Source organism: Salmo salar, chromosome 02, assembly GCF_965601325.2.
Source record: "Salmo salar chromosome 02, fSalSal1, whole genome shotgun sequence".
Lineage (NCBI taxonomy): Eukaryota > Metazoa > Chordata > Actinopteri > Salmoniformes > Salmonidae > Salmo > Salmo salar.
Genome location: NC_138292.1, coordinates 6,191,392 through 6,208,125, shown reverse-complemented (window position 1 = coordinate 6,208,125; position 16,734 = coordinate 6,191,392). Strand labels below are relative to the sequence as shown.

At 43.6% G+C, this 16,734-nt stretch overlaps 1 protein-coding gene across 3 annotated transcripts in view; it reads left to right on the top strand.

Annotated features, from left to right (window-relative positions):
* LOC106574019 (beta-1-syntrophin) overlaps nt 1-16,734 on the top strand; it is an 85,338-nt gene extending 68,604 nt beyond the window's left edge. The window contains exons 5-7 of one of the 3 annotated variants that reach the window (XM_082959274.1): nt 496-692; nt 12,718-12,932; nt 16,029-16,734. In XM_082959274.1, the coding sequence (XP_082815400.1) occupies nt 496-692; nt 12,718-12,932; nt 16,029-16,118 (502 nt within the window). In that variant the 3' untranslated portion in view covers nt 16,119-16,734. Of the gene's footprint in view, nt 1-495; nt 773-12,717; nt 12,933-16,025 lie in introns of those variants that run through there. The other 2 variants (XM_045696710.2, XM_082959276.1) reach the window with 2 other exon arrangements.

The following is a 16,734-nucleotide window of genomic DNA, read 5'->3' as shown; positions in this document are numbered from 1 at the left end:
GAAGATATCTACCCTCTATTGGCCAAGCAATAATCAGAACACACCTACCGTCTATTGGCCAAGCAATAATCAGAAGATATCTACCCTCTATTGGCCAAGCATTGATCAGAAGATATCTACCCTCTATTGGCCAAGCAATAATCATTACACACCTACACTCTATTGGCCAAGCGTTAATCAGAAGATATCTACCCTCTATTGGCCAAGCAATAATCATTACACACCTACACTCTATTGGCCAAGCATTAATCAGAAGATATCTACCCTCTATTGGCCTCATGGTGCAGAACACATGTGAAAGATGAGGTGGCACTGGAGGACACATCCACAACATGTTTCCATTACTGAACACAGCCAAGAACTGTGTTACTTTTTATCATGTTATCAATCATTCCACCTTTATGTCCTTGATGTGAAGAGGGTTAAATGGTTACAGCACTGACTAGCTAGTCTCTCTCAACAGCAGAATATAACAGAATGTGTGTCTGTCTGTAGGCTGGTGCATTCTGGCCCAGACCGAGGCTCTCCCCAGCCGGGCGTGGAGCTGTCCTTCGCCACACGTACAGGAACCAGACTGGGTATCGAGGCCCACCTGTTCAGAGCTGAAACCTGTCAGGACCTTTCACTGTGGACCAGGCACATCGTTACGGGCTGTCACTCCTCTGCCCAGATGATCAAAGAAGTCACCACCAGTGAGTACCACTACACCGACCCTGCTATAAGACTGTGTGAGCCCGCTGAGCTAAAGCCTTGATTAACCAAGTCACCACCAGTGAGTACCACTACACCGACCCTGCTATAAGACTGTGTGAGCCCGCTGAGCTAAAGCCTTGATTAACCAAGTCACTACCAGTGAGTACCACTACACCGACCCTGCTATAAGACTGTGTGAGCCCGCTGAGCTAAAGCCTTGATTAACCAAGTCACTACCAGTCAGTACCACTACACCGACCCTGCTATAAGACTGTGTGAGCCCGCTGAGCTAAAGCCTTGATTAACCAAGTCACTACCAGTCAGTACCACTACACCGACCCTGCTATAAGACTGTGTGAGCCCGCTGAGCTAAAGCCTTGATTAACCAAGTCACTACCAGTCAGTACCACTACACCGACCCTGCTATAAGACTGTGTGAGCCCGCTGAGCTAAAGCCTTGATTAACCAAGTCACTAGCTTCCCTGTGGCTCAGTTGGTAGAGCATGGTGTTTGCAACGCCAGTATGGTGTGTGCAACGCCAGGGTTGTGGGTTTGATTCCCACGGTGGGCCAGCACAAAAAAAAAAGAAAAACCAATGCATGAAATGTATGCATTCACTACTGTAAGTCGCTCTGGATAAGAGCGTCTGCTAAAAAATGTAAATGATAAATGAAATGAAATGACTACCAGTCAGTACCACTACACCGACCCTGCTATAAGACTGTGTGAGCCTGCTGAGCTAAAGCCTTGATTAACCAAATCACTACCAGTGAGTACCACTACACCGACCCTGCTATAAGACTGTGTGAGCCTGCTGAGCTAAAGCCTTGATTAACCAAGTCACTACCAGTGAGCCTAGGTAGACATTAGCTTGGGGAGTAACTCAAATCAAGGTTACTTATCATGTTAGTGTGATTGTAACATAGACGGGTATGTCAGTCTCAGTACAGTACTCATAGCTGCAGTATTTGGTAAGGGGGGGTTACTGCTGGTCAGTCACATGGAAGACATTGAGAAAGGAGTCCATGTTTTTCAAAAGGAATGGAATGTCACTGTGAGATCCTGTGTCTGTGTCTCTCTCTGTGTGTGTGTGTGTGTGTGTGTGTGTGTGTGTGTGTTTTATTTTAAAAAATTACCTTTATTTAACCAGGCAAGACAGTTAAGAACACATTCTTATTTTCAATGACAGTCTAGGAACAGTGGGTTAACTGCCTTGTTCAGGGGCAGAACGACAGATTTTTACCTTGTCAGCTCAGGGATTCGATCTTGCAACCTTTCGGTTACTAGTCCAACGCTCTAACCACTAGGTTACCTGCCGCCTGTGTGTGTGTGTGAGTGTGGTCTGTGTGTGTGTGGTCTCTGTGTGTGTGTGTGGCCTCTGTGTGTGTGTGGCCTCTGTGTGTGTGGTCTCTGTGTGTGTGTGTGGTCTATGTGTGTGGTCTGTGTGTGTGGTCTGTCTGTGTGTGGTCTCTGTGTGTGTGGTCTCTGTGTGTGTGTGTGTGGTCTATGTGTGTGGTCTGTGTGTGTGTGGTCTGTATGTGTGTGGTCTGTCTGTGTGTGGTCTGTCTGTGTGTGTGTGTGTGGTCTGTGTGTGGTCTGTGTGTGGTCTGTGTGTGTGTGTGTGTGTGTGTGTGTGTGTGTGTGTGTGTGTGTGTGTGTGTGTGTGTGTGTGTGTGTGTGTGTGTGTGTGTGTGGATAATAAACAAAAGTGAAATAAACAATGGAATGCACAGTAAACACTACACTCACAAACGTTTCAGAGGAATAGAGACATTTCATTTGTCATATTATGTCTATATACAAGGTTGTAACGATGTGCAAATAGTTAAAGTACAAAAGGGAAAATAAATAAACAGAAATATGAGTTATATTCTCTCTCTCTCAATATGGCTCACATTACTTTTACTGGCGTCACTACAATGTTTTGGTCGTCTATTAAGTAGTTCATGGTTCAGCACGTAGCTCACAACAACAGGCTAACCTTCAGTTACTTTAGAGTTACTTACTGGAAGATACTGCTACCACACAAACACACATGCTGCTATCTGAGATGTTCCTGATGTCTTGTCTGCAGGCTTGTTGTAGCTGACTGGTAGAGAGGAGCAGAGATCTCGTCACTAGTGGAAATGTAAACAGCTGTTAGGTGAGAGACGTCCACACTACCCAGCCAGGAGAGGAGAGAGTTTCCTGTACGTTTCAGCGTTTTATTTAGCTGTTAAACAGCTGTTAGGTGAGAGACGTCCACACTACCCAGCCAGGAGAGGAGAGAGTTTCCTGTACGTTTCACCGTTTTATTTAGCTGTTAAACAGCTGTTAGATGAGAGACGTCCACACTACCCAGCCAGGAGAGGAGAGAGTTTCCTGTACGTTTCAGCGTTTTATTTAGCTGTTAAACAGCTGTTAGGTGAGAGACGTCCACACTACCCAGCCAGGAGAGGAGAGAGTTTCCTGTACGTTTCAGCGTTTTATTTAGCTGTTAAACAGCTGTTAGGTGAGAGACGTCCACACTACCCAGCCAGGAGAGGAGAGAGTTTCCTGTACGTTTCAGCGTTTTATTTAGCTGTTAAACAGCTGTTAGATGAGAGACGTCCACACTACCCAGCCAGGAGAGGAGAGAGTTTCCTGTACGTTTCAGCGTTTTATTTAGCTGTTAAACAGCTTCATGATTTATCAGGAGGATCTCTCTCTCCTCCCCCTCTGTCATAAGCTACAGTGGAGATCAGACACATGTTAGGAATGGGAGAGACAAAGGGAGGAGGGATTTTCCTCACTGACTTAGTTCAGTTGATCAGAGTCTATTACAACATGTCAAAACAAAGCTGTGTCCCAAATAACACCCTATTACCTATACAGTATAGTGCACTACATCTGACCAGAACCCTATGGGAAATAGGGTGCTGTTTGGGACGCAACCAGTGTTTATCAACTGTGTGTCTGAGGGAACTATGTCATACATGTTGTTACTGATCCAGTGTCTGAGGGAACTATGTCATACATGTTGTTACTGATCCAGTGTCTGAGGGAACTATGTCATACATGTTGTTACTGATCCAGTGTCTGAGGGAACTATGTCATACATGTTGTTACTGATCCAGTGACTGAGGGAACTATGTCATACATGTTGTTACTGATCCAGTGTCTGAGGGAACTATGTCATACATGTTGTTACTGATCCATTGTCTGAGGGAACTATGTCATACATGTTGTTACTGATCCAGTGACTGAGGGAACTATGTCATACATGTTGTTACTGATCCAGTGTCTGAGGGAACTATGTCATACATGTTGTTACTGATCCAGTGTCTGAGGGAACTATGTCATACATGTTGTTACTGATCCAGTGTCTGAGGGAACTATGTCATACATGTTGTTACTGATCCAGTGTCTGAGGGAACTATGTCATACATGTTGTTATTGATCCAGTGTCTGAGGGAACTATGTCATACATGTTGTTATTGATCCAGTGACTCAGGGAACCATGTAAAATATGTTGTTTTCACTAAGAGCTCTTTAGGAATGGATCATATATCACTTCACTTATTGTGACATGGCATCAGCTGTCAGACATAAGCTTTACTATCTTTGCTAGGTCCACGTGAACATTGTTGTCATAGGAGGGTATACAGTAGGAACCTAACACCAGCTGCATTAAGTACTGCAGTGCATCTCCTCCTCATGGACTGCACCAGATTTGCCAGTTCTTGCTGTGAGATGTTACCCCACTCTTCCACCAAGGCACCTGCAAGTTCCCAGACATTTCTGGGGGGAATGGCCCTAGCCCTCACCCTCCGATCCAACAGGTCCCAGACGTGCTCAATGGGATTGAGATCCGGGCTCTTCGCTGGCCATGGTAGAACACTGACATTCCTGTCTTGCAGGAAATCACGCACAGAACGAGCAGTATGGCTGGTGGCATTGTCATGCTGGAGGGTCATGTCAGGATGAGCCTGCAGGAGGGCACCACATGAGGGAGGAGGATGTCTTCCCCGTAACGCACAGCATTGAGATTGCCTGCAATGACAACAAGCTCAGTCCGATGATGCTGTGACACACTGCCCCAGACCATGACGTACCCTCCACCTCCAAATCGATCTCGCTCCAGAGTACAGGCCTCGGTGTAACGCTCATTCCTTCGACGATAAACGCGAATCCGACCATCACCCCTGGTGAGACAAAACCGCGACTCGTCAGTGAAGAGCACTTTTTGCCAGTCCTGTCTGGTCCAGCGACGGTGGGTTTGTGCCCAGAGCCATAGGCTGCCTTACAACAGGCCTACAAGCCCTCAGTCCAGCCTCTCTCAGCCTATTGCGGACCATCTGAGCACTGATGGAGGGATTGTGCGTTCCTGGTGTAACTCGGGCAGTTGTTGTTGCCGTCCTGTACCTGTCCCGCAGGTGTGATGTTCGGATGTATCAATCCTGTGCAGGTGTTGTTACACATGGTCTGCCACGGTGAGGACGATCAGCTGTCCGTCCTGTCTCCCTGTAGCGCTGTCTTAGGCGTCTCACATTACGCACATTGCAATTTATTGCCCTGGCCACATCTGCAGTCCTCATGCCTCCTTGCAGCATGCCTAAGGCACGTTCACGCAGATGAGCAGGGACCCTGGGCGTCTTTCTTTTGGTGTTTTTCAGAGTCAGTAGAAAGGCCTCTTTAGTGTCCTAAGTTTTCATAACTCTGACCTTAATTGCCTACCGTCTGTAAGCTGTTAGTGTCTTAACGACCGTTCCACAGGTGCATGTTCATTAATTTGTTTATGGTTCATTGAACAAGCATGGGAAACAGTGTTTATACCCTTTACAATGAAGATCTGTAAAGTTATTTGGATTTTTACAAATTATCTTTTAAAACAGGGTCCTGAAAAAGGGACGTTTCTTTTTTTGCTGAGTTTATATAGATGGCGCCGACAGTGATGGTCGCCTCGCTTCGAGTTCTTAGGAAACTATGCAGTATTTTGTTTTTTTATGTATTATTTCTTACATTGTTACCCCAGGAAATCTTAAGTCTTATTACATACAGCCGGGAAGAACTATTAGATATAAGAGCAACGTCAACTTTCCAACATTACGACCAGGAATACGACTTTCCCGAAGCGGATCCTCTGTTTGGACCACCACCCAGGACAATGGATCTAATTCCAGTAGTCGACCCAAAACAACGGCGCCGCAGAAGGGGCAGATGAAGCGGCCACCTGGTCAGGCTCCATAGATGTGCACATCACCCACCGCTCCCGAGTACACTACTAGCCAATGTCCAGTCTCTTGACAACAAGGTAGAGGAAATTCGAGCAACGGTCGCCTTCCAGAGAGACATCAGAGATTGTAACATTCTCTGTTTCACAGAAACATGGCTCTCTCGGGATATGTTTTCGGAATCAGTTCAGCCACCGGGCTTCTCCATGCATCGCACCGACAGAGATAAACACCTCTCTGGGAAGAGGAAGGGCGGGGCTTTATGATTAACGACTTATGGTGTAATCATAACAACATACAGGAACTCAAGTCCTTCTGCTCACCTGACAAAGAATTCCTTACAATCAAATTTTACCTACCAAGAGAATTCCCATCAGTTATAGTCACAGCTGTGTACATTCCCCATTAAGAAGACACCAACATGGCCATCAAGGAACTTCACTGGACTGTATGCAAACTGGAAACCATACACCCTGAGGCTGCATTTATTGTAGCTGGAGATTTTAACATAGCAAATTTGAGAACAGGGCTACCTAAATTCTACCAGCATATTGATTACGCTACGTGCATGGGCAATACCCTCGACCACTGCTACTCAAACTTCCGTGATGCATACAAAGCCCTCCCCTGCCCTCCCTTCGGCAAATCCGAACACGACACCATCTTGCTCCTACCGTCTTATAGGCAGAAACTCAAACAGCCTCAGAGAACAACATCGACCTATACGCTGATTCTGTGATTGTGTTTATAAAGAAGTGCATTGGAGATGTTGTACCCACTGTGACTATTAAAACCTACCTTAACCAGAAACCTTGAATGGATGGCGGCATTCGTGCAAAACTGAAAGCGCGATCCACCGCATTTAACCATGGAAAGAGGTCTGGGAATATGACTGAATATAAACAATGTAGTTATTCCCTCTGCAAGGCAATCAAACAAGCGAAATGACAGTACAGGGACAAGGTGGAGTCGCAATTCAACGGCTCAGACACAAGACATATGTGGCAGGGTCTACAGGAAATCACGGACTACAAAAAGAAAACCAGCCACGTCATGTACACCGACGTCACACTTCCAGACAAACTAAACACCTTCTTTTCTATGAGGATAATACAGTGCCACCGTCGCGGTCCGCTAACAAGGACTGCGCCCCCCCCTCCTTCTCCGTGGCTAACGTGAGTAAAACATTTAAACGTGTTAACCCTCGCAAGGCTGCTGGCCTAGACGGCAGCCCTAGCCGCGTCCTCAGAGCATGCGCAGACCAGCTGGCTGGTGTGTTTACGGACATATTCCATCGCTCCCTATCCCAGTCTGTTGTCCCCACATGCTTCAAGATGGCTACCATTGTTCCTGTACCCAAGAAGGAAAAGATAACTGAACCAAATGACTACCGCCCGTAGCACTCACTTCTGTCATCATGAAGTGCTTTGAGAGACTAGTCAAGGATCATATCACCTCCACCTTACCGGCCACCCTAGACCCACTTCAGTTTGCATACCGCCCCAACAGGTCCACAAACGACGCAATCGCCATCCCACTGCACACTGCCCTATCCCATCTGGACAAGAGGAATACCTATGTAAGAATGCTGTTCATTGACTACAGCTCAGCATTCAACACCATAGTACCCTCCAAGCTCATCATCAAGCTAGAGGCCCAGGGTCTCAACCCCGCCGTGTTAAATTGGATCCTGGACTTTCTGACGGGCCGCCCCCAAGTGGTGAAGGTAGGAAACAACATCTCCACTTCCCTGACCCTCAACATTGGGGCCTCACAAGGGTGCGTGCTCAGCCCCCTCCTGTACTCCCTGTTCACCCACGACTGCATGGCCATGCACGCCTCCAACTCAATCATCAAGTTTGCAGACGACACAACATTAGTGGGCTTGATTACCAACAACGACGAGACAGCCTACAGGGAGGAGGTGAGGGCACTCAGAGTGTGGTGTCAGGAAAAAAAACTCTCACTCAACGTAATCAAAACAAAGGAGATGATCGTGGACTTCAGGAAACAGCAGAGGGAGCACCCCCCTATCCACATCGACGAGACCGCAGTGGAGAAGGTGGAAAGTTTTAAGTTCCTCGGCGTACACATCACAGACAAACTGAAATGGTCCACCCACACAGACAGCGTGGTGAAGAAGGCGCAACAGCCCCTCTTCAACCTCAGGAGGCTGAAGATATTTGGCTTATCACCCAAAACACTGACAAACTTTTACAGATGCACAATCGAGAGCATCCTGTTGGGCTGTATCACCGCCTGGTACGGCAACTGCACTGCCCTCAACCGCAGGGCTCTCCAGAGGGTGGTGCGGTCTGCTCAACGCATCACCGGGAGCAAACTACCTGCCCTCCATGACACCTACAGCACCCAATGTCACAGGAAGGCCAAAAAGATCATCAAGGACATCAACCACCCGAGCCACTGCCTGTTCACCCCGCTATCATCCAGAAGGTGAGGTTAGTACAGGTGTATCATAGCTGGGACCGAGAAACTGAAAAACAGCTTCTTTCTCAAGGCCATCAGACTGCTAAACTGCAATCACTAACTCAGAGAGGCTGCTGCCTACATTGAGACCCAATCACTGGCCACTTTAATAAATGGATTACTAGTCACTTTACGCAATGCCACTTTAAATAATGCCACTTTAATAATGTTTACATATCTTACATTACACATATCACATGTATATACTGTATGGCATTGGTATTCTATACCATCTACTGCATCTTGCCTATGCCGCTCAGCCATCGCTCATCCATATACTTACATGTACATATTCTCATTCACCCCTTTAGATTTGTGTCTGGACATGTCTGGACAGGTTATAGAATAGGAAACTAATACAATATGTCTGGACAGGGTATAGAATAGGAAACTCAGTGTCTGTGAATCTGTGAAAGAGGCATGCTATAGTCCTCTATGGTCCTCTATGGACCTCTATGGTCCTCTATGGACCTCTATGGACCTCTATGGACCTCTGGAGCGTGTGATTGACTGTTTTTGTCTCTTTGTAGACTGTGGCTAAATTTGGCTAAATCTTTTTAATCTTTTATTTACAGTGAAAACGTTGTTAATATTAGTATTACAATATTTAGTCCTAAGAATAGCTGAACTCTACGTCGGGGTCTGGGCCTAGCGCCATATTGTGGCGTTTTAGAGGAAAAAGGCCTATTTTGGCTGAGGAGCTACATTTCCATTGAGTCCAGTGATGATTATTACGGAGATTGCGTCCCAAACGGCACCCTATTACCGAACGCAGTGCACTATATATGGTGTCATTTAGGACGCATCTTGAGGGATGTGGCTTTTCGCGTTTGAGGCCAACTTCACCGTTATTGAACTGGCTCAAAATAAAGCGATGGTCAGAATCAGATATTGTTCAGGGGCTGTTTTATTATTTATAATGTATTAACAATTTATTATGTATTATTTATTATCTAGTCTCTTATTTATTGTAAAGGGCATGTATTTATCCACTGGCATATTAAGGGTTGTGATCAGTGGTCTGTAATACAGAGGTATTGTTGATACACTACCTATAGGGGTTTATGATGTCATCACAGTTGTGTTTGCTTAATATTATAACTTAAGCACCTAAAGCACACAAGGAGAAGGGCTCTCTATCAAGGAGTGACGCCTATACTGAATATCATACTGTTTGTCACAAGTGGGAAAGAAATCTAACATAGACATGGGCTTGGGGATAAACTACTCCCAGACCCTACAGGGTTAGAGCTTGGGGATAAACTACTCCCAGACCCTACAGGGTTAGAGCTTGGGGATAAACTACTCCCAGACCCTACAGGGTTAGAGCTTGGGGATAAACTACTCCTAGACCCTACAGGGTTAGAGCTTGGGGATAAACTACTCCCAGACCCTACAGGGTTAGAGCTTGGGGATAAACTACTCCTAGACCCTACAGGGTTAGAGCTTGGGGATAAACTACTCCCAGACCCTACAGGGTTAGAGCTTGGGGATAAACTACTCCCAGACCCTACAGGGTTAGAGCTTGGGGATAAACTACTCCTAGACCCTACAGGCTTAGAGCTTGGGGATAAACTACTCCCAGACCCTACAGGGTTAGAGCTTGGGGATAAACTACTCCCAGACCCTACAGGGTTAGAGCTTGGGGATAAACTACTCCCAGACCCTACAGGGTTAGAGCTTGGGGATAAACTACTCCCAGACCCTACAGGGTTAGAGCTTGGGGATAAACTACTCCTAGACCCTACAGGCTTAGAGCTTGGGGATAAACTACTCCCAGACCCTACAGGGTTAGAGCTTGGGGATAAACTACTCCCAGACCCTACAGGGTTAGAGCTTGGGGATAAACTACTCCCAGACCCTACAGGGTTAGAGCTTGGGGATAAACTACTCCCAGACCCTACAGGGTTAGAGCTTGGGGATAAACTACTCCTAGACCCTACAGGGTTAGAGCTTGGGGATAAACTACTCCTAGACCCTACAGGGTTAGAGCTTGGGGATAAACTACTCCCAGACCCTACAGGGTTAGAGCTTGGGGATAAACTACTCCTAGACCCTACAGGGTTAGAGCTTGGGGATAAACTACTCCCAGACCCTACAGGGTTATTGTTTGGGGATAAACTACTCCTAGACCCTACAGGGTTATTGTTTGGGGATAAACTACTCCTAGACCCTACAGGGTTAGAGCTTGGGGATAAACTACTCCTAGACCCTACAGGGTTAGGGCTTGGGGATAAACTACTCTCAGACCCTACAGGGTTAGAGCTTGGGGATAAACTACTCCTAGACCCTACAGGGTTAGAGCTTGGGGATAAACTACTCCCAGACCCTACAGGGTTAGTGCTTGGGGATAAACTACTCCTAGACCCTACAGGGTTAGAAAGCACTCAAAAGTTCCTCTGTCCGTAAATTACCTTTTAAGGATTCTGGTAGTTATAGTAACCAAACTGGATCCACCTTGCTTTCCTTGGGGAGGTTTCTGTGTTTTGCCACTCTGAATGGAGGTTCTTTGTGTCTGACTGAAAGCATCTTTGTGTGTGTGTTTCCCTGTTGGTGGGAAAGTGGTGGGAGTCACACAGGTCAAGCATTTCAGGTAGGGAGTAGTATTTCCTTATTGTGGAACAAAAAAACACTAACACTTGAGAGAGTCGGGTACATGTTAGTTTGACCTCTGACCTTTCTATACAACTTCTTCCCACAGGTCATTCTAAGTCAGTATTAAGATAATGTTGTTGTGACAGCAATATGAGGACGATATGATACGGACGATGCCTTTAACACAACAATACCTTTCGGACTACCCTCTAAAGAAGATAAGTCCTTTGTGAAACTGTCTTGCCAAGCAACAGTGTGTGTTTATCAGTAAAGTGTTCCATCTTAGCTTGAGTCTTTACAAAAGGCTCTTACCTCTTGACAGAGAGCCACACAAGCCTTAGAGTAATTTGCAGAGGTTTACTGGAACACATGTAAAGTAGTTTGAGAAGTAGCTTGTTGACACTGATACAATAGAGCTGGTACATCCTGTTCTCAGCACAGGAGATCATGTCTGACGAGCATGGAGCAATGGCGAGGCCTAGGATTGACAGCATGGGAATCCATATATCTGACACACAGATCAGTGTATTGTATATGGGACAGACAAGGAATCAGCCTTTCAAAGAGTACAACATTATATATTAAAAAAGATCTATAGGCAAGGCAGGGTCATGAATGGTAGTTTTTTCTCAAGAGCTGGAGATGAATTTAAAAGGGATTGATTAGAAAAACAACAAATGTGAAATACAGCCGTTGTCTGTTTTTACAAGCCAAATCACGTATCTGGATTTAAAATGGCTGGCATCTGCTCCAGAACTAATTTCCCACCCACTAGCACCAAGCAGCAGTAGTCCTAATATACAGCCAGGACAGGGCCTTGTTTTCATCCTTCTGTTGTCCTGTTACAGGCTGGATGTGCAAGGTTCAGGAATGACCTAGCAGTACATAGCTTGTTGTGGTCTAGTAGCAACATTCCCAGCACAAGCACATACTGTAATATTGCAAGCCCGGAGACAGGGGTTGGAATCCTGCGTCCTCCCTTCATACTGTTCCTACCTGTTCTCTAGCTCCCCCTTTGATTTGGGATGTGTATACAGTTTAAAAAATACTGAAAGGTTAGTGGAACTTTATTCACCCAGCAGTATGTTGTCTTGTTCCAGGCTGTATGTTCAAGGGCCAGGCTGTTACCCATTCTATTGTCCTGTTCCAGGCTGTATGTTCAAGGGCCAGGCTGTTACCCATTCTATTGTCCTGTTCCAGGCTGTATGTTCAAGGGCCAGGCTGTTACCCATTCTATTGTCTTGTTCCAGGCTGTATGTTCAAGGGCCAGGCTGTTACCCATTCTATTGTCCTGTTCCAGGCTGTATGTTCAAGGGCCAGGCTGTTACCCATTCTATTGTCCTGTTCCAGGCTGTATGTTCAAGGGCCAGGCTGTTACCCATTCTATTGTCCTGTTCCAGACTGTATGTTCAAGGGCCAGGCTGTTACCCATTCTATTGTCCTGTTCCAGGCTGTATGTTCAAGGGCCAGGCTGTTACCCATTCTATTGTCCTGTTCCAGGCTGTATGTTCAAGGGCCAGGCTGTTACCCATTCTATTGTCCTGTTCCAGGCTGTATGTTCAAGGGCCAGGCTGTTACCCATTCTATTGTCTTGTTCCAGGCTGTATGTTCAAGGGCCAGGCTGTTACCCATTCTATTGTCCTGTTCCAGGCTGTATGTTCAAGGGCCAGGCTGTTACCCATTCTATTGTCCTGTTCCAGGCTGTATGTTCAAGGGCCAGGCTGTTACCCATTCTATTGTCCTGTCCCAGGCTGTGTATACAAGGGCCAGGAGTGCAGGCTGGTGATCCACTACGAGCAGGGCTTCTCTGTCCTGGCTGAGCAGAAGGGGGAGGACCAGGTGGACCAGGGGAACCAGAACCAGGCCAAACCTCTCCTTTGCTACCCCTTCGAACGCCTCAAGATGTCCTCCGACGACGGGGTCCGGATGCTCTTCCTGGATTTCAGTGGAAAAGAGGGTGAAATTGTAAGTGGTTTTTTTAAACAAGAAGCAAGGCATCCTCCTCTTGATATTCCACACTACAGTAGCTCCACCATGTGACCTTTCCCCTACATTAACCTGGTTATCATTCACACTATCAGGACCATTGTTTCTACTAGGACCACTCTTAACAACCGTCTCTGTTAGTTGATGACTATACATGAGACCGTATTTCATAGAGGATAAAAAAACCCAGTTGACTCATATTTCATTTCAGTTTCTGTTCTGCTCTACCTAGCCACGGTTAAATGAACACAAACAAGTAAAGATGGAACAGTTTCCACAGAATCCCCTATACGTTAAACAGGAAATGAGTCATACATGGGCATACTGAAACACTGTCCTGCAAGTCCCTCTGCTGTTAATGAAAATAACTATGTTTAGATGTGTTCTGCTCTCAGAACACTACAACTGTAATAGATTACAACTAATGGAACTCACCATTAGAACTAATGGAACTGTAATATAATAGAACTAATGGAACTCACCATTAGAACTCATGGAACTGTAATATAATAGAACTAATGGAACTCACCATTAGAACTCATGGAACTGTAATAGATTAGAACTAATGGAACTCACCATTAGAACTAATGGAACTGTAATAGATTACAACTAATGGAACTCACCATTAGAACTCATGGAACTGTAATAGAATAGAACTAATGGAACTCACCATTAGAACTAATGGAACTGTAATAGAATACAACTAATGGAACACACCATTAGAACTAATGGAACTCACCATTAGAACTCATGGAACTGTAATAGATTACAACTAATGGAACTCACCATTAGAACTAATGGAACTGTAATAGAACAGAACTAATGGAACTCACCATTATAACTAATGGAACTGTAATATAATATAACTAATGGAACTCACCATTAGAACTCATGGAACTGTAATAGAATAGAACTAATGGAACTCACCATTAGAACTAATGGAACTGTAATAGAGTAGAACTAATGGAACTCACCATTAGAACTGTAATATAATATAACTAATGGAACTCCCCATTAGAACTCATGGAACTGTAATAGAATAGAACTAATGGAACTCACCATTGGAACTAATGGAACTGTAATATAATATAACTAATGGAACTCACCATTAGAACTAATGGAACTGTAATATAATAGAACTGTAATAGATTAGAACTAATGGAACTCACCATTGGAACTAATGGAACTGTAATATAATATAACTAATGGAACTCACCATTAGAACTCATGGAACTGTAATATAATATAACTAATGGAACTCACCATTAGAACTCATGGAACTGTAATAGAATAGAACTAATGGAACTCACCATTAGAACTAATGGAACTGTAATAGATTAGAACTAATGGAACTCACCATTAGAACTAATGGAACTGTAACAGATTACAACTAATGGAACTCACCATTAGAACTCATGGAACTGTAATATAATACAACTAATGGAACTCACCATTAGAACTAATGGAACTCTAACAGATTACAACTAATGGAACTCACCATTAGAACTCATGGAACTGTAATATAACAGAACTAATGGAACTCACCATTAGAACTCATGGAACTGTAATATAATATAACTAATGGAACTCACCATTAGAACTCATGGAACTGTAATAGAATATAACTAATGGAACTCACCATTAGAACTAATGGAACTGTAATAGATTAGAACTAATGGAACTCACCATTAGAACTAATGGAACTGTAATATAATAGAACTAAGGGAACTCACCATTAGAACTAATGGAACTGTAACAGATTACAACTAATGGAACTCACCATTAGAACTCATGGAACTGTAATATAACAGAACTAATGGAACTCACCATTAGAACTCATGGAACTGTAATATAATATAACTAATGGAACTCACCATTAGAACTCATGGAACTGTAATAGAATATAACTAATGGAACTCACCATTAGAACTAATGGAACTGTAATAGATTAGAACTAATGGAACTCACCATTAGAACTAATGGAACTGTAATATAATATAACTAATGGAACTCCCCATTAGAACTCATGGAACTGTAATAGAATAGAACTAATGGAACTCACCATTAGAACTAATGGAACTGTAACAGATTACAACTAATGGAACTCACCATTAGAACTCATGGAACTGTAATATAATAGAACTAATGGAACTCACCATTAGAACTAATGGAACTGTAACAGATTACAACTAATGGAACTCACCATTAGAACTCATGGAACTGTAATATAATAGAACTAATGGAACTCACCATTAGAACTCATGGAACTGTAATATAATAGAACTGTAATATAATAGAACTAATGGAACTCACCATTAGAACTCATGGAACTGTAATATAATAGAACTGTAATATAATAGAACTAATGGAACTCACCATTAGAACTAATGGAACTGTAATATAATAGAACTAATGGAACTCACCATTAGAACTCATGGAACTGTAATATAATAGAACTGTAATATAATAGAACTAATGGAACTCACCATTAGAACTCATGGAACTGTAATATAATAGAACTGTAATATAATAGAACTAATGGAACTCACCATTAGAACTAATGGAACTGTAATATAATAGAACTAATGGAACTCACCATTAGAACTCATGGAACTGTAATATAATAGAACTGTAATATAATAGAACTAATGGAACTCACCATTAGAACTAATGGAACTGTAATATAATAGAACTAATGGAACTCACCATTAGAACTCATGGAACTGTAATATAATAGAACTAAGGGAACTCACCATTAGAACTAATGGAACTGTAACAGATTACAACTAATGGAACTCACCATTAGAACTCATGGAACTGTAATAGAACAGAACTAATGGAACTGTAACAGATTACAACTAATGGAACTCACCATTAGAACTAATGGAACTGTAATATAATAGAACTAATGGAACTCACCATTAGAACTCATGGAACTGTAATAGAACAGAACTAATGGAACTCACCATTAGAACTCATGGAACTGTAATAGAACAGAACTAATGGAACTCACCATTAGAACTCATGGAACTGGAATGTAACATCTAACATTCTCTCCTGTTCTATGTTCAGCAGCTGGACCTCCACTCATGCCCAAAGCCTATTGTCTTCATCCTCCACTCATTCCTCTCGGCAAAGATCGCCAGACTCGGCCTGGTAGCATAAAGGATCTGTTTACCACCGACGGACCACAAGGACTGAACTGTTCCAGAGTTCTAGAGTGGAGTGTCCCGGAGTTCCACAGTGGAGTGTACAGAACAGATGAGAACATGGCTTATAACTGAAATACGAGAACAAGGACTGTGATGTGCAGTGAACTAGACACAGGATCTACCCTGATTCAAAGTCCACACAAACAGCTCAAAATGAATGGATCATGTTTCAAAAACTTGATTGAGTTGATTTGTATATTTATAGAAACACATGCATTACCGATGACATCATAGTGAGAGCGTAAAAGATCAGTTACAGCAGAAGAAATTGTTTTGTTCAAATCGTTAAGCTGTAGAAGAACAATAATCTATTGTTTTGGTACTAAAAACATACTGGAAGTATTATCTATCTAGCATCCATCCATCCTACGCTAATTGTTTATTCGGCAATCTCTGTCTGCAAATAATTCAGCGATTACTGTTAACTTATATTAAAAAGTTACGGTGAAAAAGCTAGTAAAGGCTGCTTGAAAATTTGAATTGTCCTATGCCTTTGGCAGCTATTATAATTCAAGGATTAGTTTTATTTTAACTCTGTTAATGATGCACATAAATGACATATTTCTGGA